Source organism: Haliotis rubra, unplaced genomic scaffold (genome assembly GCF_003918875.1).
Source record: "Haliotis rubra isolate DU_JTF1 unplaced genomic scaffold, ASM391887v1 Scf93, whole genome shotgun sequence".
NCBI classification, from domain to species: domain Eukaryota; kingdom Metazoa; phylum Mollusca; class Gastropoda; order Lepetellida; family Haliotidae; genus Haliotis; species Haliotis rubra.
Window position 1 is genome coordinate 1,331,323 of NW_025767668.1, and position 25,436 is coordinate 1,356,758.

The 25,436-nt window shown below is 38.2% G+C and overlaps 1 protein-coding gene across 2 annotated transcripts in view; it reads left to right on the forward strand.

The window, feature by feature from the left end:
- The window catches only part of LOC124264523 (beta-1,3-galactosyltransferase 5-like), a 48,778-nt gene extending 24,032 nt beyond the window's left edge, over positions 1-24,746 (forward strand). For both annotated transcript variants that reach the window (XM_046699261.1, XM_046699262.1), the window contains exon 2: positions 22,977-24,746. In XM_046699261.1, the coding sequence (XP_046555217.1) occupies positions 22,977-24,178 (1,202 nt within the window). In that variant the 3' untranslated portion in view covers positions 24,179-24,746. The remainder of the gene's footprint in view (positions 1-22,976) is intronic.
- The last annotated feature ends 690 nt before the right edge of the window (positions 24,747-25,436 follow it).

The following is a 25,436-nucleotide window of genomic DNA, read 5'->3' on the forward strand; positions in this document are numbered from 1 at the left end:
CTCCCGTTAGACTAGAAGGTTAAACCAAAATGTTTATGAAAATAAACTGTTATTATATTGCAGAAATAAAAATTCAAATTACTGTCTTTTCGTCCATCTTTCAAAATAAATAATATAGCTTCAGTTTGTTCCTGTGTTTTTATTTGGAATATTCCATTATAATGTGTAGGTAACAGGTAGTAGATAACCTGTTCACTGAACCGTAAATGTTGTTGTTTTAAGGTGTCTGCGAACTGCCTGTCTGCGTAATGGGAGGACACCTTCTTATCTACCGTTTGTGACTTAAACACCACGACCGTGAATGTTCTGTCAAATGAGATCTTGCGCTGAATATACTCCAATAAACTTAAACGATTTCTACAACTAAATAGATAAAAGCGACAAAAAGCTTTTCCCTTTCATAAGAATTGCTAAAAGTCAAACTGATTGCACTATTCAAATGAGCACGTGTTTATGAATTACAATGAAAAAGTAATGATTCCAGGTGTTTGCAAAAATGGTGAGCGTTACCTGCCCCACTGTTGGCACCATCACAAATTTATGCAAAGGCTTCAAGTCAGAATAGGGTATTGCATCGGACATCATATTTGTCACATATGCGTCAGATTTTGAAAACGTTTCTCTGTCGATTCAAAGTGACTGATTTTCTGAGACCAGATAAAACTCAAAGAAGTGTTTCCGAGACCAGTTGGTCTTTAAGGTGTTTTTTGCCCAGGGTTTGCCCAGGATGCCGTTGTACAAAGCGATCTTGGGGCCAAGGTGATCGTAACTCCCATACCTTAACAGAGTGACGACTGTCGTAGCGTTAAGGTTGTTTTGTACAACGGGCGCCCAGGGCCCGGTTGTTCAATACTCGGTTATCTTAACCGCCGGTTAACTCCTAACGGCCGGTTAAATCCTTAACCGGCCGTTAGGTAACCGAACGTTAAATATGCGTTGTTCAAAACATGCTTAGTCATGCCGTTAGCTAACGTCGCCGTCAAAGTTTAACAGTGTGGTTAACGTCACTGGTTAGCTTCCATATATCCCACAATTCCGTTTTCTGTTTACTTCCGGATTACCAAAAATGGAATCGCGAAATGTCGCCTGCACCCCAAGGAAAAAGAGAAGTCGATATTTCTCTGCTGACGATGAGAATGTAATCCAGTCAATGGTTGAGACCAACTCTATAGTTTATAATAGGCATGCGAATGTCGTAGCGCTACGAACGCTTGTATTGGAACACAAGGTTCCAGACGTTTGCATATATATTGCAAAGGCATATGATCCCAGCTCTGTGTGGGACTTACTTCAATTCCGACAACAGGAAACACATTTTGATGAGAAACTATAGCACAGCTATAGATAAAATATGATGAATCCATGAAAATACATGTAATATTAATAGTAGAAGCATGTTTTCAGTGGATAGAATATTTACAAATATTACACACAGGAGTTACGCTTAGACGGCTACAATCGTAATGAATCTTTGAATTCCCACAAGACCTATCGCTCACAGTAAATTGTCATGACTGTATGGCCAAGTCATTAAGATGCTATCAATATCATTTATTAATTATTTGCGAAGTCTGTCAAAGTTGTAATGTATGAACACATTGCCAAATCTTTTAACATCAAACAATATAGATGTTGTGACAATAATACCATTAGCTTTTGTCGGAAATATGCATTCAATGCCAATAGAAACTTAATATGTTACTAGCACCACGTGCAAGTAGATCAAACTGTAATTGTACTATAGGCCTCAGGGCCAACACTGCTGAATAAAATCAATCTATTATTCGACCTTACTGTTGACAGGAATCTCATGAATAAAACTGTGCAATATCGTCATTATCTGAACGCCTTCACAGACGCATATTCAATATGTAAAAACTAACGCAATATGTAATAGCTTAACGCAAAACGTAAAACATAACGCAATATGTAAAATATTAACGCAAAATGTAAAAAATGTCTTTAACGCAAAAAGTAAAACACCTAACGCAAAATGTAAAAACAATTTTTAACCTAATATGTAAACAATTAACGCAATATGTAAAATCCAGTTTTAGGTTTGAATATCGGGCGGCAATCGAAATCTATGTTTTCACAATTTTGCAAAACTTGACTTTATTCACAAAAAGCTAAGATATCGCAATGTTTCTTACAAAATAAACTTCATATTACCTTTTATTAAAAAACTTTACCTCGTTCAGTAATTATTACTGGTATACATGAAAGTGTAGTTGATAAACATATAATTTACTTGTATATAGAGATATTTTAATCGATCTAGTCTAGAAAGTTTTAAAGAAATAATTTTATTCTTCAAACTTCAAACATAAATGGTATTGGGGGTATATTCATTATGTCTTATTCAAGAAGGTTTTGCCTATCGGGTTTAACTCCTTCAAACTGTCCTGACCGCCTCCGTGGTGTAGTGGTTAGAGCGTCCGCCCGGAGAGCGGAAGGTCGTGGGTTCGATCCCCGACCGCGTCATACCAAAAAGACGTTAAAATATGGTACTTGTTGGTCCCTGCCTGTCGCTCAGCATTAATGGGTACAACAAGGACTGGTCGGCTCGGAGTCAGTATACTGTGTCTGAGTGGGGTATTCATGCTTCACTGCGGCATGGTATCTCAGTGGGCTAGCACTATAAAACCAGCTTAAGTCTGGGCTAGTACAAGCAGCCGCACATACACATACACACGCATGCACGTCGTCATATGAGCGAAATATTCTCAAGTACGACGTAAAACCCAATTTCACCTCACCTTCAAACTGTCCATTCCGTTGTTGATAATCTGTGATATCCGAATTGGGTGTTTTGAACAAAACCACTTGTCGATTCTTCCTAATTGGTTTGAAGTAACATGCATGTTGTGGTAATGTTTTCATTACTGACTGTTTACATAAATCAAAACATATTTAAAATTGTTCAAACATATATTTGTCAATCAAAACGATTTCTTAATTATTGCAATTGTTCCACTCTTTCCCATCTTTCTGTTCTTCTCTATCCACCTTATAGAATGAATGTAAATAATATTATGTAAATACTCTGGAGAGGGTGTACTAAGTTGTATAACTTGTACCAATCCTTTTCTCATGAATAAAATATGTTTAAAACAATGTTTCCAATTCTAACTCATTGTGTATGGGGGGTTCGAATTAATTGCAATTGGTACTTGTCATCGAGATGGATGCTCTGGCCATTGCACTTCGGACCTAGCAACTGATCTAGGAGAGAGCGCCAGTAGTTATGATTTGACTATGTATATGAAACAACGATTGACTTTTGTAGGGGATACTGGAATGGTTCCTAAATGCATGCATCTTGACCCGCCATAGCTTCAACTGCGGGTGGGAAAAAACTTCAGTAGTGCATTTATGCGCAACCTGTAAATATGCGAGTTATAGGAACATCAATAAATCCATAAACACCCATTTACAATTTACATTTTCTCTCTCAACCTAAGTATGTGGTACAACACAAGGGCTACCTTAAACAACAAGTCAATATTTTCTGTGCGAAGTAGCATACAGAATTTATCGTGCCGCTTGGACTTTGAAGTTGTGAGCGTTACATCTAAATTTAGTAAGCGTACGCTTAAGTTGTAGTGCAAAAAGCAACTGATACATTAATTCCCCAAAAGGAATATAATTTGCTATTAATTCCCCACTAAATAAGACAAGCCTGAACAAACTGGTCTCTCAATAAAAACAATGAAAAGAAAAAGAAAAACAATACAAAAAACTGATGTATGCAGAGTTTCAAGTTGAACCTTTGTTACAGTGCCAAATATCATTAGAAATTGATTATTAATAACCACTTCTTGAGATATCGCCCAAACCAGTTCTTTGAACGGACAGACTGACGGATGGAAGGTATTTTTTTATCCCCAACTTAACGCTAAATGCGAGTTGTGGGATAACAAAAGGCCAAAAGGTAAAACCTTGAATGGGACATGATGAATAATACAACCCATCTAACCATTTATATAAAAAATATCTATGAAGAATGCAATGATTTCTTTTGATACTGTCGAATATAGATTATGATATAAAGTATCTCTATATCATACAATTATCGGCTTTACCTTGATGTTTAATGACCATATAGATCAGATTTCAGTTAAATTAGAAATGAGGTTAATTTTGACAGAAATATTGCAATATCTTAGCTACTAGTATTTTGAAAGACAATAAAGTGAAGTTACTAACAAGGTTTCAGTCACCAAGACATAAAAACAACAAAAAAGCTTGATTTTACATATTCCGTTAATCTTTTACAAATTGCGTTAAAAATTGGGTTTACATTTTGCGTTAGGTGTTTACGTATTGCGTTAAAGACATTTTTTACATTTTGCGTGATTTTTTACATATTGCGTTATTTTTTACGTTTTGCGTTAAGCTTTTACATATTGCGTTAGTTTTTACATATTGTCTTGATTTTATATATATTAGGGTTGTACAGGCCACCCTCAAACCTTGCACGCTGTTGTTCGCAACGGTGGCCTATCTGGCAGTGTTTGTAACCATACTTCTTCAACCCGAGACAATGCAAAAACACGGCAAATGAAACAAGCGAAGCAGATTCTATTACGATTTGATATGTATATCATGTCGTAATATTCAATTTACTGAAAAATGGATACCATGGTTACAAAACACTTGCAAAAGCATCAAATTGCACAACGTCTCACGAAGTGATGATGTTTGAGGTGGTGTAGTTTGCACCTGGAAATACAGCGATCTTCGCTTCCTTCTCAAAGTCTACTTGTAAACATGAAAACATTTCTATATTTTATGGCGAGGTGTAGACAGCATGACCTTAACTAAGACATCACAGACTGCCCCAGTTTGATGAGGTCGTAAAATGATTCACAATGCATCTGGCTCACTGGTTACACCTTTTACATGTTTTTTGCGCTTATTCAGGGTAGTTCTGTAACGCACAATATGATTGATATAATATCAAGTCCGTACCAGACCGCCTAACTTTTCGAGCGGCAGATCCTCGTTTTCAGATATCCACGATTCCCAGGTTTCTGTTTGTCAGAGCTCGCTGTACGACAGAGCACGCTGCACGACATGTTTGCAAAGATTATAAGGAGCGCAGTGTTGCAATATACAAGTGCTTAGATGTATCAAATAATACTGATTAATATTTATGTATCCGGTTAAATGAATTGGTCTCAAAATTCTGGACTGGTTATTGTGCTAAGTTGGGCAATAGGACGGAACCCAGTCAACAGGAAACGAGACTGTTGTGTAATCAATGTTTTGACTTGTCAGCTTTTCACACCAACACTCAATTATATAAATAACATGAAATGATAAAATTAAGTAAAGCGACTGGCCTTCATGCGAACACCCGAAACTACAAACGTCTCCTTCGTTAGAAGACAGCGAGTTATATTTAGGCTTATTGTCCATTGATGCAATGAGCAAAACAAAACTGAACTTTGACAACGTTTTCAAATATTACTTCATTTTGTTTAATGACACCCTGGTCTCATTATCATAGCTCCGAGACATGATTATATTACAAGAGAATATATTTTACGGGTTACCAATTTTCTAAATGATTGCAAAGACACTGCACAACAACGACCGACTGACTTTGCCGAACGACTAGACCGTTACTTGACTTTTGTGAGAACCAGGCGAGTCGTTGACGATCGTCTTCCTCAACTTACTTAACTTTCAAAAACCGCGACGCACAATGAAAGAGACGAATACTTTAATCACCAGTTTGTTGGTGTGAACTTTTCTGTGGTTTGTGGACCATCTAGGTTTGTGGTTTGTGGACCATCTAGGTTTAGGTTTGTGGACCATCTAGGTTTGTGGTTTGTGGACCATCTAGGTTTGTGGTTTGTGGACCATCTAGGTTTGTGGTTTATGGACCATCTAGGTTTGTAGACCATCTAGGTTTGTGGTTTTGTGGACCATCTAGGTTTTGTGGTTTGTGGACCATCTAGGTTTGTAGACCATCTAGGTTTGTAGGTTTTTGTGGACCATCTAGGTTTGTGGACCATCTAGGTTTGTGGTTTGTGGACCATCTAGGTTTGTGGACCATCTAGGTTTGTGGTTTGTGGACCATCTAGGTTTGTGGACCATCTAGGTTTGTGGACCATCTAGGTTTGTGGTTTGTGGACCATCTAGGTTTGTGGACCATCTAGGTTTGTGGTTTGTAGACCATCTAGGTTTGTGGACCATCTAGGTTTGTGGTTTATAGACCATCATCATCTAGGTTTGTGGTTTATAGACCATCTAGGTTTGTGGACCATCTAGGTTTGTGGTTTGTGGACCATCTAGGTTTGTGGTTTGTGGACCATCTAGGTTTGTGGTTTATAGACCATCTAGGTTTGTGGACCATCTAGGTTTGTGGTTTATAGACCATCTAGGTTTGTGGACCATCTAGGTTTGTGGTTTATAGACCATCTAGGTTTGTGGACCATCTAGGTTTGTGGTTTATAGACCATCTAGGTTTGTGGACCATCTAGGTTTGTGGTTTATAGACCATCTAGGTTTGTGGGGACCATCTAGGTTTGTGGTTTATAGACCATCTAGGTCCATGGACCATCTACCATCTAGGTGGACCATTAGACCATCTAGGTGGTTTATAGACCATCTAGGTTTGTGGACCATCTAGGTTTGTGGTTTGTGGACCATCTAGGTTTGTGGTTTGTGGACCATCTAGATTTGTGGTTTGTGGACCATCTAGGTTTGTGGTTTATAGACCATCTAGGTTTGTGGACCATCTAGGTTTGTGGTTTGTAGACCATCTAGGTTTGTGGTTTGTGGTTCATCTAGATTTGTGGACCATCAAGGTTTGTGGTTTGTGGACCATCTAGGTTTGTGGTTTGTGGACCTTCTTCTAGGTTGATAACCGAATAATTGTTTTTCTGCTAATTTACCAGAATCAAGAACACCATGGACAGTGGACTCTGTATAATCCGACACTCACTGGGACCGGGAGAAAATGTCGGATTACACAGAGCGTCGGATAATTCAATGTCTCCTTGCTTGAATACGTTTCAAACAGTACCATACATTGTAACTGGCTTATTTCATGAAATTAATGCTTAATAGCTATTTTCGTGGTAAATAAAGGAAAATAACAAATTCGGTATTTACATACATGCACGGACTACTACCACAATCATACTTACACTTCCATGAAAAGTCCTACATTGTAGACAGACAGTGCCAATTCAAGTTGACACCACTAACTCATTGGTAATTGATCTCACCAAATTAATTAATCCCTTTTCTCAGCCCATTCATCCTATGCTTGCCAATACATACCTAGGTCCTCACGGTGTGATCACCTGTTGTTTTAAGAGTTTATCACGGTCCAGTGACCTGGAACCTTTAAACAATACCTGCTGGCAAACTGGGGACACCCCGTCCTCACTCAGCTTGAACAAATGTACAGGCGTTCTCACACTGCTAATTACCTCCCAAAGAGCAAGTGCTGAGATTACCAGTAACAGGATGTTAGTTGTCAACTGGCCATTGACAAGTTGATTGGCTATTTTGTCCAATATGTGGACAGGATGGGATGGCCTAGAAGTCGGGCCGGGCCGGGCCAAGGCGGACCAAATCTATTATTGGCTAATAAACCCATTAACGAAAAACATGCCTACAATTAATCAATGCAGCATACACTCATGACAATAATGATCAATCGGAAGCCACAAACGCGTACCATAACAACTTTATTACGAGTAAATCGGCTAAAATCCAGGAAGACGAGAAGCCTGTGAACTGGCTGACCGTGGTTACGTCTAAAAGTGGAATCGTTAAACGAAACGGGATTTAAAACGTATAAATACTTGAAGGTCACATGCAACGTAAAACACAACTTTGCAGATTCTGATACCTTTCGGTATGGATTTACCGAAACAAATCGTCAAAAATGCAAATTCAACTTATAAAGTTGAAAAATAACGCTATGATAATAACTGCGCAAAAAACCGCGCTCATAGCACGTGCGCAGTGAAATAGGATCGCGCAACTTGGAAGCGGGCTGTCCGGTGAATACTCGGTGAAGGCTTTGGTGTGAGCTATTTTCCTAATGTTTTATATGTTATGACAGTATATAAACTGTTTATATCATTTCATTTGTCTATTTCAACACACGTTCTTCTTACCGTGTCACTTTCTCAGTTCGATACTTAAAAGCAATGTCAATATTTAGCGTTGACAGAATTTCTAACTGTGATTAGATATGTCGTTGTCACAGACAAAACTCAATGTCTTGTTTTAATGACACCTGTGTGTCTGCCTGCCTGTCTGCTAATGACAATATTCAATACACAACTGCGATCACTGAGATATAGACAGAAATCAGGATTCATGTGTGAGGTTTAAGGTGCATTTGACAGCACGGACCAAGTCGGGCTGAACAGAGACTAAACACTTTTGATTGAGGCTATGTTGTGAATGGAGAGAGAAAAGGGCTTCACTTTAACGAACCAGTTATCTTTACATGTGACATTTTGTAACATCACACGGTGATATTTAGGTAGATATACTGCTTATCTATGGAATTAAACACGAATCAGGACATATGTGTGGGGTTTAAGTTGTTTTTGAGAGCCTGTATGACTGTGATACTGTATGGTTGTTGAGAATGTATAGCAAATAGGGCTTCACTTTAAGCAACGTGTTGCTTCAAATACAACGCTTTGAGACTCTATGAAGACGTACTTAGTTAGATATAACTGTATTCTAGAGATATAGACAGAAATCAGGATTCATGTGTGAGGTTTAAGGTGTTTTTGACAGCACGGGCCATGTCTGGCTAAACGGTGGGCAGACAATTAGCTCACTGGGATAAAAAGCCCTCGGACAAAAAACCCTAGGCTAAATGCCCCCAGGACAAAAAGCCCTTGCAAATTTCAACCCATAGGATAAAACATCCTCGGTGTATATTTTGAGTTGACAGGTGATAACATGATGTTTTCTAATCAATTCCTCCCACTGCTGATAGTTGTTACAGGCTCCTCAGTGACGATGTTGTTATTTTAACAATGGAATGAAGTCTGCTAAATGTTGTTTCAGAGAACTGGCCCAAATTGGTCACTTCCTCTTATGTTTGATTTTGTTGGGCAGGTACTCATTGTGGTATGTCAATGAACATGGTGTTTATTAAGATGGTCTATTAAGATGGTCAGCGCTATTATTATTTAAATAAATTGCTGATTTCCTGCTACCTTCTTTAAAGTTTGGAATCCAGCGGCCGGCTATTGGTGACGGTGTTCCCAGCATTCGCTTTTGACTGGTATTGGACACAATATTAGACTGGTATGAACTGTAGTACAAGTATCAACTGCACAACTGCATTATGTGCTTGGTGATTTACATTTGTGAAGTACTAGTATGTGCTAGAAATTTACGACTATGAATATGATCGCTCATATTGCCAAGTCATATAAACAAAATATAGTGTTAGACGACATACCTTTGTATCATTTAATGTCAGTAATACACTTTTGTCATTCTGAAGTTCATTGTTGTCCATATCAGACGACAGGCGGCCATTGTGCACAACTTGGTGACGTCATATGTTTACGTGGTACTAGTATTTCCTTCAGATCATATTACGGGCGCACGTGCTTACACAATCTTACACATTGTCAACAACCAATCCGGGAGCGTCAATGTAGGTTTACAGTAATGTCGAAGTTGTTAAATTGTAATACAGTAAACGATTTTGTAGAATTAACACAATAGTCACATTTCTTCAGCATTAATAGACATAAAGTTGCATTAGGTTTTAATAGTAGATCACTGTATGTACGCAAACTGATGAAAGTCTGAACATATTTTGCTCAGAGCTGTGCCGAACAACTGATGAACGTAAACAATCGATAGGTGGCGCGATTTGGCGAGTGGCTCGTGAGAAATTATGTCATTAGAAAATACCACGGAAACGTAAGTACCACGGAATCATATGACGGCATGGTTACATATGTTATTTAATGTTATATTATATTGTATTCATGTGGGAATGAAAAAAAGATTTGTTGGTATTCTATTACATCTCCTCATTTTCATGGGGGCATTTAGCCTAGGGGTGTTATGTCAAGAAAGAAAGTAAGAAAGTTTATGGATAACAACTTCTTTATTATATATGATGCGTCGTTTCGGTATGGATTCTTATACCGTTGTCAAGCAAGAGTGAAGTACTACAGCACAGAACAGACTTATATACATGAACAGGGATTAAGTAATAACAACATGTAGGACTGAATCAGGGGGATTAACAATAACAACAAGGCACGGTGGCAATAATGTAGTGACAATAGGAAGCCAATGGTGGTGGAGGTAAAACAAAATATACATGCTGATGAGATTAATTAACAATGATGGCTGAGGTGCTTGTTTTACTCATTGTATGCAGAACATGAGATATCCCTTTACATGTGGCATTTTGTAACATTTTGGATAATATTGATATTTAGGAGATATAATACTAATCTATGGATTCAAACACAACGTGTTTGCTTCAAAGGATACATTTGAGGGGGTGTAAGGTGTTTTTGAGAATCCGGGCCAAGCCGGACCGAACTCTTGTGATACAGTGTCTTTGTTGAGAATATGTAGAAAAGAGAGGTTCACTTTCAGCAACGTGTTTGCTTCAAATACTACGCTTTGAGGCTCTGTGAAGTTATATTTAGGTAGATATAATACTAATCTATGTGTTAAAACACAAATCAGGATACATGTGTGAGGTTTCAGTTGGTTTTGAGAGCCCGGGCCAAGTCGGGCTGAACAGAGACTAAACACTTTTGATTCAGACTATATTGTGAATGGAGAGACAAAAGGGCTTCACTTAAACGAACCAGTTATCTTTACATGTGGCATTTTGTAACATCACACATTGATATTTAGGTAGATATAATACTAATCTATGGATTTAAAGGCAAATCAGGATAAATGCGTCAGGTTTAAGTTGTTTTTGACAGCACGGGCCAAGCGCAAGGCAAATCAGGATAAATGCGTCAGGTTTAAGATGTTTTTGACAGCACGGGCCAAGCCGGGCCGAACAGCGACTAAACACTTTTGATTTAGGCTATGTTGTGAATGGAGAGAGAAAAGGGCTTACTTTAACGAAGCAGTTTTCTTTACATGTGGCATTTTGTAACATCACACGCTAATATTTAGGTAGATATAATGCTAATCTATGGAATTAAACACAAATCAGGACATATATGTGGGGTTTAAGGTGCGCTTGAGAGCCCGGGCCAAAACGGACCGAAAGCATGACTGTGATACTGTGTGGTTGTTGAGAATGAATAGAAAATAGGGCTTCACTTTAAGCAAGGTGTTTGCTTCAAATATAACGCTTTGAGACTCTATTCTAGAGATATAGACAGCAATCAGGATACATTGGTGAGGTTTAAGGTGTTTTTGACAGCACGGGCCAAGTCGGGCTGAACAGAGACTAAACACTTTTGATTGCGGATTTTGTTTTCCGAGGACTTTATTTTCCTAAATCATTGGGAATGGAGAGAGAATGGGGCTTCATTTTACTTTACTTTATGAAGTGGTATTTAGGTAGATATAATAATAATATTTTGTGTTTCGTGTGTATTAGTAAATATAAGCATATGCATACGCGCTGGCTATCTGATTTGGGCTGGTATTATTTACAATGAAAACACATAAAAAAAATTGTGTTTGTGAATGCATACTTTGTTTGATCCTTTATAACATATTACAAAATTTTGTGATTTCAAACATTTCTTTTAATATACATAATCATGTCGTATTTGCCCATTGACACTCGCCGATATTCCACGTCTCTTTAACATAAACATCCTGTGCTGATTCAGCCTGAGACAATAAAGGTTAATTAGGGAACCCCAATATCTTAATTAAGGAAAGAAAAGCAGTCAAAACACTGTCACTTCCTGCTCAGGACCCCCGGATGTCACGAGCTGAGAGAAGTAAGCAACCTTCCCCCATAGACATATCAAGGAAAACGCATAACAACAAGACGGTGTCTTTTCTACGGGAATCTCGGTATGTAGTCATTGTTGTTGTGTGGGTTTTTTTCACCATTAACTATACATTTTCAATCAAACTATGCATTTGTGAAGGCAGGAAGTGTATCGACCCAAATGTGCAGGTTTCGTTTTAATATTCTGCAATCCATTTTAGTATTACCCGGTGGCCCGGCCCGGCCCGACTTTTCTTGGCCCGACTTTTAGGCCATCCCGAACAGGATGTCGGATTGTACAGATTAATAGTGTCATTGGTGTCGGAATTCGGAATGTACAGATGTTGGATAATTCAATGTTTAAATGATGATAATATAGAAGAACGTTGCCGGGACCAAACAAATATGTCGGATTATTCAGATGTCGGATTATACAGAGTCCACTGTAAAAGGTTTGCTATAAATATATGTAAAGACATCAATTGTCGTTGTAACATCTTGATTAATGACATAATCAAGATCAGCAGCTTTGTTTATTTATAAATCTGAGCACAGGTTATGATTTCATCTTTTGATACAGTTACACATAATATTTTGCTTTCTCCCGTGGTTACTCCAAGTAGATTATCCAAGTTAAAGGGGAAGTGTACACGGAAAGAAATAGAGTACTTTCTATAGTGAATCAAAACGGAATTTAATAATCAGTTAATAGTTATTTCAAAATATGCTTTCACCTTTCTCACATTGAAATAAGAACGCTCTGTACAAGTGTTACCTCGTTTTTAAGCGTTTATTTTCCGAACTAAACATGCAAGAGTTATCTCCCTTGTGTTATGCCGTAATTTGTGTCAATTGCTTTAGGCTGGTCTCCCGTCTCGTCTCAAAACAAATATACCAATAGTGGCATTAACCGTGTGACAGATACATTTTAAACGAAAGTGTAAACGTGCTTGATAGATTTACCATGTGTATTTTCATTCATAAACCTCACCTCAATGAAAATGTGTTCGGAAAAAAAGTCCTCGGAAAAAAAGTACCGATAAAAAAGTACTAAATTTGCCTAGGAAAAAAGTCCTCCGGAAAATAGTCCAACTTTTTTTTTTTTATAACAAATGTTAAGAAAAAACTTAGATACTCGGGTTTTTAATACTTTATTCACACAATGTAAATTGACAAAAATACATTTGCAGGACGTTTTTATTTTTTTATTTTTTTCACAAACAACAATGTAAATTGGTAAAAAATTGCATCTGCACTGATGCATTTGCAGGACTTTTTAATTCTTTAATACTTTATTCACAAGGCACTTTCACATTGCACTGTAAATTGACATTTGACAATTTGCAAGACTTTGCTGACATTTACTGAGTTTTATGCAGTCTAAAATTGGTAGCCACATCATGGAGAAACTCTGGGATTGATTTCCTCCCTGAAACAATGTCAGTGCACAGTCTCTGCAGACGTCTCTGTATCTTGATGAAAACAGTCTTTGGATTATTCACAGGCATATTGCCGATGATGTCCTGAGTATTGACAGTCCTGACTGTATGCTCCTTCTGGAACCATTCGATGGTTCGCCACACAGATGGGTGAAGAAGGCGAGTTTGCTTGGTGAAGAAGATTTTGGGCTTAAATTGTTTATAGTGCAGTTAAGCTGTACTGTTAGGAATACGGGGCCTAGTAAAAGAAAGAAAAAGTGGTTTAATGGCGGGGCTGGGGGTGAGGGTAGGAGCACTGAAGGCACGGTAAGGGTTTTTCCGAGGGTGGCTGTACTAAGGTAGGTATAGAATAATAGGTATATTGCTTAAATAAGAGTTGGTGAAAGGGTGGGTTGACTGTGAAATCCAGCAATGAGCCTGACTCTTATCGTCCTATTTCTCCCACTTCCCACTTATGTAAAACCCTAGAAAGTATCATTAACAACAGGCTCAAACATCTTATTTACTCAAAAAACCTAATGAGGACCAGAGTGGCTTTACTCAAAACCGGCAAACCTTTGACCACATTTTACATTTAGAACAAGATATCAAAGTAGCCCATGCACAAAAACAATACACCATGGCCATTTTCATTGACTTTAATAAGGCATTTGACATGGTTTGGCACAACGGCCTCCTATAAAAGCTAAAAAAAATGCCATACACGGCAGAATTTTAAATTTCATTCACTCCTTCCTAAACAATAGACTCATAATCCTCGAATCTCACAACACCCTTTTGGCCCCCCATCCCCTAGAAAATGGGACCCCCCAGGGCAGCATATTATCTCCAACACTTTTTAACTTCATGATCTAATTCCCAGAATATATATTATATATATATATGATATATTCCCAGAAAAATGGCCGGAAATTTCCAAAGCTAAATTTGCGGACGATATCCCCTTCTGGACCTCTTCCACCTCTATTAAACAAGTCTCTATTAAATGTCAAAGAATGCTTAACCACATTCAAAATTGGGCCCAACAATGGGGGTTCCTCATAAATGTCAAAAAAAACGTGGGCATACTTTTCAAAACTCAACGAATGCAAAATTACACACCCAAAATGCTCTTAAATAATAAAAAAATTGGATTAAAAAAGGAAGCCAAATTCTTAGGAGTAACTTTCGACCAACATATGACATGACACCCCACATTCATAACTTGGTCAACTCATGTCAAAAAGATCTCAACTTAATGCGAGCCATCAGCGGCACAAACTGGGGTGCCGACAAACACACACTCATCAACATATATAAAACGCTTACATTGCCTAAGTTGGACTACGCCGCCCCAGTCCTCCACTCCCTCTCCCCCTGCAACCTCCAAAAATTAAACTCTATACAATATAAAGCCCTAAAACTAGCCCTAGACACGAGGAGTGGTACCTCCCTAAACACACTCCTTCTACTCTCAGGCACCACTTCAATCACACAAAGAATCAACCAAACAACACTCACTTACTGGGCTGGGGCCCAACACAACCCACTATTTAAACTCGTCACACACAAATACAACAACGTAAAGAAATCAACACTTAAAAAATTCAAACTCAACCCTTTAAGAGCTTCATGCCTCACCTACCTCTACAAACTGCTACACTCACAACAACTAAACGATATACAACACACACCTCCCATTACAAACTACACTCACAACAACTAAACGATATACAACACACACCTCCCATTACAAACTACACTCACAACAACTAAACGATATACAACACACACCTCCCATTACAAGCTACACTCACAACAACTAAACGATATACAACACACACCTCCCATTACAAGCTGCTACACTCACAACAACTAAACGACATACAACATACACCTCCCATTACAAGCTGCTACACTCACCACAACTGCAGTTAGCTTTTGATAGATTCTCAGAATACTGTGTTTTATGGAAACTTAGTTAACATTAACAAAACTAAGATCATGATATTTTCAAAAGGCTATGTTAGGAATAAACATAAGTTTCTAATTTGTAATGATGAAATTGAGGTTGTTCGAGAATATCTATATTTGGGAATATTGTTTAATGCTAATGGTAAATTCACAAAGGCAATTAAGAGACTTTCGGAACAAGCATCAAGAGCCATGTTTTCCATCTTTAAAATTATCCGAAAACTACAAATACCAATTGATTGTCAACTAAAACTTTTTGATCAATGCATCTTGCCAATCCTACTTTACAGTTCGGAAGTGTGGGGCTATGAAAATTCAATCATCTTGGAAAAAGAACGCACTTAAAGTTTTGTAAATATATTCTTAAAGTAAAACAATCTACACCAAATTTTATGGTGTATGGTGAATTAGGCAGATATCCTATTGATGTTCTTATAAAATTAAAAATCAACAGCTACTGGTGTAAAGTTACAACTGAAACTAGTAAATTTCCCCACATTCTTTATAACATTATGAAATTTAGATCATCTCTCCAGAATGCTGATTTCGACCAACTAAAAGCAGTCCAAAATATTCTTCAAAACGTCGGGCTCTCCTATATTTGGCAATCTCAAAAGTTCCCTAGCATCGACTGGCTGAAACATCATGTCAAAAATTCATTAATTGACCAGTTCAAACAATCATGGTATGCTGATGCCCAAAATTCATCTAAAGGAAAATATTATCATCTATATAAAACCTCACTTACTTTAGAACCTTATCTTCTAGATCTACCATCAAAATTTCGTATCTGGTTAACAAAATTAAGAACTTCTAATCATAGATTACCCATTGAAACGGGACGATGGTTTAATATTAATCTAGAAAACAGAACATGTACAATTTGTAAAATAATATTATTTCTGACGAGTATCATGCTATTTTATCATGTACACAGCTTAATGTCGAACGTAAGAGGATTCTTCCCTCTTATTTCTGTAATAATCCACATATGGACAAATTTATCTCACTTATGAAATCAAACTATACCCCACTCCTATTGAAACTTTCACTTTTTGCTAAAACTGTGCTTAGCCACTTCTAAATCAAAATACCTACCCATATGATATTGTATTTAAACGACTGTATGTTCTCTATATCATTCTGTATGATTTTCGAGAATAAACAATTCTTCTTCTAACAACAACTAAACGACATACAACATACACCTCCCATTACAAGCTGCTCCACTCACAACAACTAAACGACATACAACATACACCTCCCATTACAAGCTGCTACACTCACAACAACTAAACGACATACAACATACACCTCCCATTACAAGCTGCTACACTCACAACAACTAAACGACATACAACATACACCTCCCATTACAAGCTGCTACACTCACAACAACTAAACGACATACAACATACACCTCCCATTACAAGCTGCTACACTCACAACAACTAAACGACATACACCTCCCATTACAGCTACATTCACGACAAACCCCCACCCATCACAGACACTAACCTAGATAACATCCTACATCAGCTACCAAAAGACACCAACAAATCCACTATAACAAACATCACAAACAACTACATCAACAACAGCTACCCCACCCACACCCATATATACACAGATGCTTCTATCAACCAAAACAAAACCACTGGTATAGGCATACATGTCCAACAAAACCCTCCTATTACAACCAACCTCCACTATACAAACCACACCACAATAAATACTGCAGAACTCACATCTATTCTCACTGCACTGCACTAAATCCCCACTCTCCCCCAGACTAACTTCCTCATTCTCTCCGACTCACTCAACTCCATTAGGCAAATACAAAACAAGCACTCTAAATCTCCTCCAGACTTTATCCACAATATAGTTATCCAAACCGACTAATTTTTTTTTTTTTTTTTTATTTTATTTTTTTTTTTATTCATTCATTCATTAATGTCCTAATGTCTGCTCCATAGAATTAAGTCAAGATATTAACGAATTATATGCGGAGAAGCATTGACATTGGCCATATGGCCTGTTTGCTAATCCTATTTCCATTTTGTTATGTTGTGTATTATGAAAAATGTAAACATTAATGGAAATAAAATACTGTTTAAATAAAAAAAAATTTAAAAAAATTAAACGATCAAACAAAAAATATAACATTCACCTGGAATCCCAGCACCTGGAAAAGACACAGCTGATACAGCAGGCAAACTAGCAACAACCCACACATCACCAAAATACACTTTCACACATCCAAGACAGAAATTAAGCAACTCATCAAATCAAACATACTACATACCAACTTCCACCACAACATCAACACAAACAAATCAACTTGGGTCACATCAATAACAAAATCACCATTATGGAAAATCCCTGTATACTCTAAAATTAAAAACATTGACACGGCTATAAACAGGCTCATCACAGGCATCACAGGCATCACAAACCTAAACCACACACTTTATAAACAAAATAGACATACAGATGTCTTATGACATAAAGTTATGTACACATTGTAAGATTCAAGAAGACATAAACCACATACTCATTCACTGCAAACTACAACAAGCAATATCAAGCAACCACACAACAGCATTCCCCCTAAATATCACAACAATATCCCACTACTCCTAAATCCACACAAAAACACACACACACACACACACACACACACACACACACACACACACACACATCATTTTCAACGCCATAGCATCTTACCTTCAAAACTCAAACTTATTACAAAGGATCTAGAACCTCTCATATAAACTACATACACCTCTCTCACCTTCAACCTACTGTTACATTTAGTCCAGGCGTTCAACCCCCAGTTATCCATTCTATGTCCCAAGTATAACCAATAAGCCCACACTTTCAGACCCGCCGTTCAAACTCAATTATCCATACTCTGCTCACGGCACGCTAGCTCTCCCCTCTCGCTAATGTAGACAACAAGCCCTCACTGACAAGGTCAAGGCCACTCAACACAGCGAGCTCACTACCAGCGCTCGCCTCCCAGCATCGCTCAGGATTTTATTCTCATAAATCATACAAAATGATATCGAGAACATACATATATTTTGATAAATACAAAGTTCCATTTTGGCTTATATGCATATGAATATAATATAAATGTATAACTAAAACAGGGATAATACAATTTTCGTTAAACGTGACAGTTTCATAAGGGAAACAAATTTATCAATATTGGGTTATTACAAAAATAGCTAGGGAGTATACTTTTTCTTACACCATCTAGAGCTCTGATAATATAATATGAAATTCGTCACATATAACAGGCTGGTTACAAATTGTACATATTCTATTTTCTGTGTCTATATTATACCATCTGCCGGTTTCAATCGGTAATCTGTGATTGCATGTTCGCAGTTTTGTTAACCAGATACGTTGTTTCAATGGGAGACTGTTTAAATAAGGTTCTAAGTTGGGAGTATGCTTATATAAGGAGTAGTATTTACCTTTTGATGAGTTTTGAAGACCAACATTCCATGATTGCTTAAACTGATCTATAAGTGTGTATTTAACATAGTTTTCCAGCCAGGATGCGGAAGGAAACCTTTGGGACTGCCATATATAAGATAACCCAACTTTTTAATTATACTTTTCACTACATTTAAAAGATCAAATTGAATACCCAAACAAGTTGACACATTAGCCATTACATTATACATTATATGAGGAAACTTATGTATTGATGTAATGACTTTACACCAGTAACCTATTATTCTTGTTTTAATCATTACTTCAATAGGATATCTACCGAGTTCCCCATGAACCATAAAATTTGGAGTAGATTGTCTTACCTTAAGTATATACTTACAAAATTTCAGATGCGTTCTTTCTAAAATAGCTGCATTTTCATACCCCCAAACTTCTGACCCATATAATAAAATTGGTAAAATGCATTGATCAAAATGTTTCAGCTGACAGTCAATTGTGATTTCAAGTTCCCTAATAGTTATGAAAACAGAAAACATCGCTCGTGTTGCTTGTTCTGCAAGTCTCTTAATTGCTTTAGCAAACTTACCATTGCCGTTAAATAGAATTCCCAAGTATAGATATTCTCGGACAACTTCAATTTCCTCATCAAAAAGTTTAAACCTATATTTGCTCTTTACATTGAAAAGATTACAATTTTGGTTTTATCTAAGTTAACTTTAAGTTTCCACAATGTACAATATGTTGAGAAATTATCTAAGCTTAATTGTAATTCTTCAGCACTTTCCGATAACAAAACAGTATCATCTGCATACAAGAGTGCTAATAATTTTATATACATGCCAAGCTGCCTCACTGTTTATGTTGTGTTGGAAGTTTGTTTCGGTTATGTTTGATTTAATGAGTTGTTTGATTTCTGTTTTGAATGTGTGGAAGTTGATACTAGGTGAGTTGTGTGTGGTGGCAAGCTTAGCAGCTGTGTCTGCAGTGTTATTTCCTGGTATGTTAGTGTGGCTGGGTATCCATAGGAATGTTATGTTTTTATGTAAGCGTTTACGTGAATTGGTTTGAATGGTGATATTGTGGATTAGATCCGGGTGTCATTTTGAGTGCAGATTGTGTAATTGTCTGATGGAACTGAGCGAGTCAGAGAGTATGACGAAGTTTGTTTGCTGTAGAGTGGGGATTAAGTGCAGTGCAGTGAGGATTGCGGTTAGTTCTGCAGTATTGATGGTGGTATGGTTAGTATAGTGCAGGTTTGTTGTTAAAGGGGGAGTTTGCTGCACATGGATGCCTATGCCTGTTTTGTTGAATATGTTTATGGATGCATCTGTGTAGATGTGGGTGTGGGAAGGGTAGTATGTGTTGATGTGGTTGTCTATTATGTCTAATTTGGTGTGATTATCAGTGTTGTATGGTAGAGTTTTGTAGAGCGGAGGCTAGGGTGGTGTCTGTATTTAGTGGTGGTTTGTCGTGGATGTAGCTTGTAATAGGAGGTGTGTGTTGTATAGTGTTTAGCTGTTGTGCATGTAGCAGACTGTTGAGGTGGGTGAGGCATGGAGCTTTGGATGGGTTGCATTTAAACATTTTGAGTGTAGATTTCTTAGTGTTGTTGTATTTGTTTGTGATTAGTTTGAAGATAGGGTTGTGTTGGGCCCCAGCCCAGTAAGTGAGTGTGGTTTGGTTGATTCTAAGGGTGATTGAAGAAGTGCCTGTGATGAGGAGAAGTGTATTGAGGGAGGTACCACTCCTCGTGCCCGTGGCAAGTTTGAGGGCCTTGAATTGAACTGAATTTAATTTTTAAAGGTTATTGGGGGTGAGGTTATGGAGGACCGGAGCAGCATAATCCATTTTCGACAGTATGAGCGTTTTATATATGTTGATGAGTGTGTGTTTTACTGTGTTCGTCGGCACCCCAGTTTGTGCCGCTGATGGCTCGCATTAAGTTTAAATCTTTTTGACATGAGTTGACCAAGTTATGAATGTGGGATGTCCATGTCATATGGTAGTCAAAAGTTACTCCTAGGAATTTGACTTCTTTTTTTAACTGAATTTCTTGGTTATTTAAGTGTAGTTTGGGTGTATAATTTTGCATTCGTTGAGTTTTGAATAATATGCCCACGTTTTTTTTAACATTTATGTGGAACCCCCAATTTTGGGCCCATTTTGAATATAGTTTAACATTTTTTGAATTTTAATGGATGCCTGTTTTACTGAGGTGGAAGCGGTCCAAAATGAAATGTCATTGGCAAATTTGGCAGTTGAGATTTCAGGCCCTTTTCTGGAAATATATCATTAATCATAAAATTGAATAAAGTTGGGGATAATATGCTCCCCTTGGGGTTCCATTTTCTATAGGATAGGGATCCGATATGGTGTTGTGGGATTTGATTGTTATTTGTCTTTCGTTTAAGAAAGAGTGAATGAAATTTAGGATTCGACCGTGTATGGCATGTTTTTGGAGTTTTTGTAGGAGGCCGTTGTGCCAAACCATGTCAAATGCTTTACTGAAATCTATGAAAATGGATCTTGGATCACCTGCTAGAGTCACATTTTATTTGACAAACAGAACTCAAACAGTACTCCACAAGCCAGGTTGTTAAAACAATCTTGTTTCTGAACACTTATTCTTTGATTCAAGCAGCTAAAATCACATTTTGACAAACAGAACTCAAGCTAAATCCTAGATTAGATCTGCCCAGTTAAAATATCATTGTTCTTGGTTAACTCAGTATTAAATCCTTGTCTTTTATACACAATCACTTTATGTTTTCTCTACAATAACTTTGATGTCAACATCCATTTAATCTGTTTTCACAATAATAGGACATTTCTTCCGGTACTTATTTACCGAGGACTTTTTGCCGAGGACTTTTTTTCCTATAATCAATGAACATACCAGTGTTGAACTTCGCATGACACTGTAGGAATGCGACTTTCAGAAAACGGAGTGTTCGCGGTCATGCACGGTATATTAGGAAGGGGACTCAGGAATTGCTTTTGTGCATAAATGTGAGAAATTAAATCAGAAACATTTTGACAATTTGTTATATTCTCATCTTTTCATTGTAATAGTCAGAAATGGGTGCATTGAGTGACTTAGGTTTTAGTGAGTTTAGTTTTACGCCGCACTCAGCAATATTCCAGCTTTATGGCGGCAGTCTGTAAATAATCGAGTCTGGATCAGACAATCCAGTGATCAACAGCATGAGCATCGATCTGCGCAATTGGGAACCGATGACATGTGTCGACCTAGTCAGCGAGCCTGACTACCCGATCCCGTTAGTCGCCTCTTACGACAAGCATGGTTTATTGAAGCTTCATTCTAACCCGGACCTTCACAGGTGACTTAGGTTTTAGCAATATTCCAGCGATATCACGGCGGGGGAACACTAGAAATGGACTTCAGAAATTGTATCCATGTAGGCAATCGAACCCGGGTCTTCGGCGTAACGAGCGACGCTTTAACCACTAGGCTACCCCACCGCCCCTCTCCCAGTATGAGAAAATGATACACGATAAATTTATGTAATTTGTTTTGTTTACACTTCACACTGGTGCTGTTTTCCGAGCACGGCGTTCGATTTCACACCTGATGCATTTCATTGATCTCACCTTTAGCTTACAATTTCATTTCAAACAGTTCATACATTGAACTGTTTATTGGGAAATCTTGCATTTATACATCTTTTCTCAGAGAGTACATTACTTTTCATGCTTTATGGCAACGGCTTTACACCCTGACATCCGACCAGTGCCTGTAATTCCAGGTGTATATAACATTGTATATCCAAGAATGGCAGTTCAATTTCATTGGTCCAGCTTTGTTACGGCACAACATTACATTTCACATTTCATAAATTTCGTTGTTTCAGAATAAATCATCTAAATTATAAACCACATACTGAAGTAAATCAGTTAGCAATCATCACTATTTACCGATATGATAGCGTCTGTGGACGAGAGTTCATACACAGGTTGCTCTGCGATGTACGATGAATAGTGAGTGCTCTTACGTTAATGTTTAGGCCAATTTCTCTCTATGCTAAATTTGTGACAATCCGTCTCTAAATACCTATAATGTCAATGTATTATAGAATGATAGTTTTAATTTGTGGAGTATCTCTCGTGAAATGCACAAAATATTAGTATTTATTATGTTCGCATTTCAGAAACACCAAAACAGCCTGCTATGTTTCCCCGCCTTGCTATGAAGATCTTAAAAGCTTGTTTTCTGGCGCTCATAGGCGTATCAGCTGGTGCTCTTCTGGTGGCCTTCAAATACCCAGATATCTTTATACAAGTCGGAGTCTACAACCACGGAACAAGAACCATACCAGACAACGACACTGAACATAGCAACACACCTCCAACTACAATCTGGACTCAAACTGTGACACCGTCAGGTAGTAGTGTTACAACCGACCATGACAGAAAACAATCGGACAATGTGCAGAGTATATCCCCCAAACCGAAACCACAATTAAAAGTTCAAACTTGGAATCATCCTAACGATAACCCAGCATTTTTCAAACGTCGGGAACACAAAGTTACTCCATTGGATTTTAAGTTTACAATAGCTAGTGACGTGTGTGCTGATGGTCAGACGGATTTAATTATCCTTGTCCTGTCAATGATCCCACACAGAGATTTTAGGAACTCGATACGCGAGACTTGGGGCAGCTTCACACACAATAACACATGGTCTGGGACATCCTTATCACTTGTTGTCAGACTTGTGTTTATTTTCGGTGAAACTGGAAATGTTTCAGAAAATAAAGACTTACTGAAGGAAGCTTCAGAGAATCATGACATTGTCCAGGCAAATTTTAAAGAAAGTTATTTCAATCTTACCTATAAAGTTCTGTGTGGATTTCAGTGGGTAAAAAATCATTGTCCCGGAACCAAATTCATTATGAAAAACGACGAGGATTCGTTTGTCCACATCCCATGGTTGGTAGAACGTTTACAGTCAACGGACTGGAACAGTAGGATCATCGGACCATATTTTACCAATGAAATCCGTCACGCATCAGGGAAATACGGGGTGAGTCAACAAGCCTACCCCTTCCGTGTTTATCCACCTCATGTGAAAGGCAATATCTATATTCTGCCAACCAATACGGCCATGCAGATTCTGGAAGCTGCAGAATATATGCCCTATGTGAACATGGAGGATGCCCACATCACAGGGATCCTTGCAAAGGTTGTTGGGGCAAATCATAAAGCCATACCCAGGAATGAATACAATCCCTATGGAAGGCCGGGAGTCTGTGATTTTGCAAAGAGGAAGAAATTCGCTGGAAATGGTGTCTCAGCAAAGTATGCAAAAGACATATGGGTTAAATTAGAAAATCCTAAATTATGTAAATAGAAAAGGCGATAGTGTACCTTTGAACACCAGTGGCACCAGAAGATGTAGAATGTTGCTACTTTCTGCCGGCAATGCGATCGACTACAAGATATCCTTGTCAGCAGAGGTTACTGGCGGGACCGGGTGAATGGGCTCGCTGACTTGGTTGATGCAAATTCCAGTTGTAAAGATTGAAGCTCATAAAGTCATTGTCCGGATTGTCTAGTCCAGATTCGATAGTTGAGTTGAGTTGGGCTTTACGTCACATCGGCATTATTCCAGCCATATAGTGACGAGAACAAGTCTGCATTAATAAGCATTTCTCACATCGACGGGATGAAGCTGGGATGTAACTGAGAGCGGCGTTAGACAACAAATAAACAAACCTGTAAATCGATTCAAGGAATGTTGTCTACTTTCAAAGACGTGCTTATGAACTGATGAATGGTTTACCATTATGTGTCTTCCGAAAATATGTATTTTGGTTAAGAAATATTTCTGCCCAAAATTATCAAGATATTTTTTATAAAAAAATATTTTTGTAAATAATTATCTATGACTGCTAGTCAAACACGGTGTTATATAATTATTTATGTGTTGTTGTTATTCTCTTCATTAGGCTGACTGACTGACTGAGTTTGGTTTTACGCCGCTTTTAGCAATATTCCAGCAACATCACGGCGGGGGACACCAGAAATGGGCTTCACACATTGTGCCCATGTGGGGATTCGAACCCGGGTCTTCGGCGTGACGAGCCAAAGCTTTAACCATTAGGCTACCCCACCGCCCCCTCTCTTCATTAGGGGGCGCTGGGGTAGCCTAGTGGTTAAAGCTTTCACTCGTCACTCCGAAGACGCAGGTTCGATTCCCCACATGGGTGCAATGTGTTAAGCCCATTTCTGGTGTGCCTCGCCGTGATATTGCTGGAATATTGCTAAACGCGGTATAAATCCACACTCAGTCACTCAGTCTCTTCATTGGGTCACCGTCATAAATAATGCATCAGTTGTCCTACAAATAGCGATGGAGCCTATTATATCCCAAGTCTCATCTTCAGGTTGACCATCCGTCTTCACACAGTGCCGGGATAACGGATAGTCCAGTCTTCTAAGGCACCACAATTAGTTGTGAAGAGTTGCTTCCCCTACATGTGCCAGGAGCCTGTGATCGTGGGTGCTGATCCCTGATTATGTTCCTAGTTCTGAGAACCGCCTCCGTGGTGTAGTGGTTAGAGCGTCCGCCCGGAGAGTGGAACGTCGCGGGTTCGATCCCCGACCGC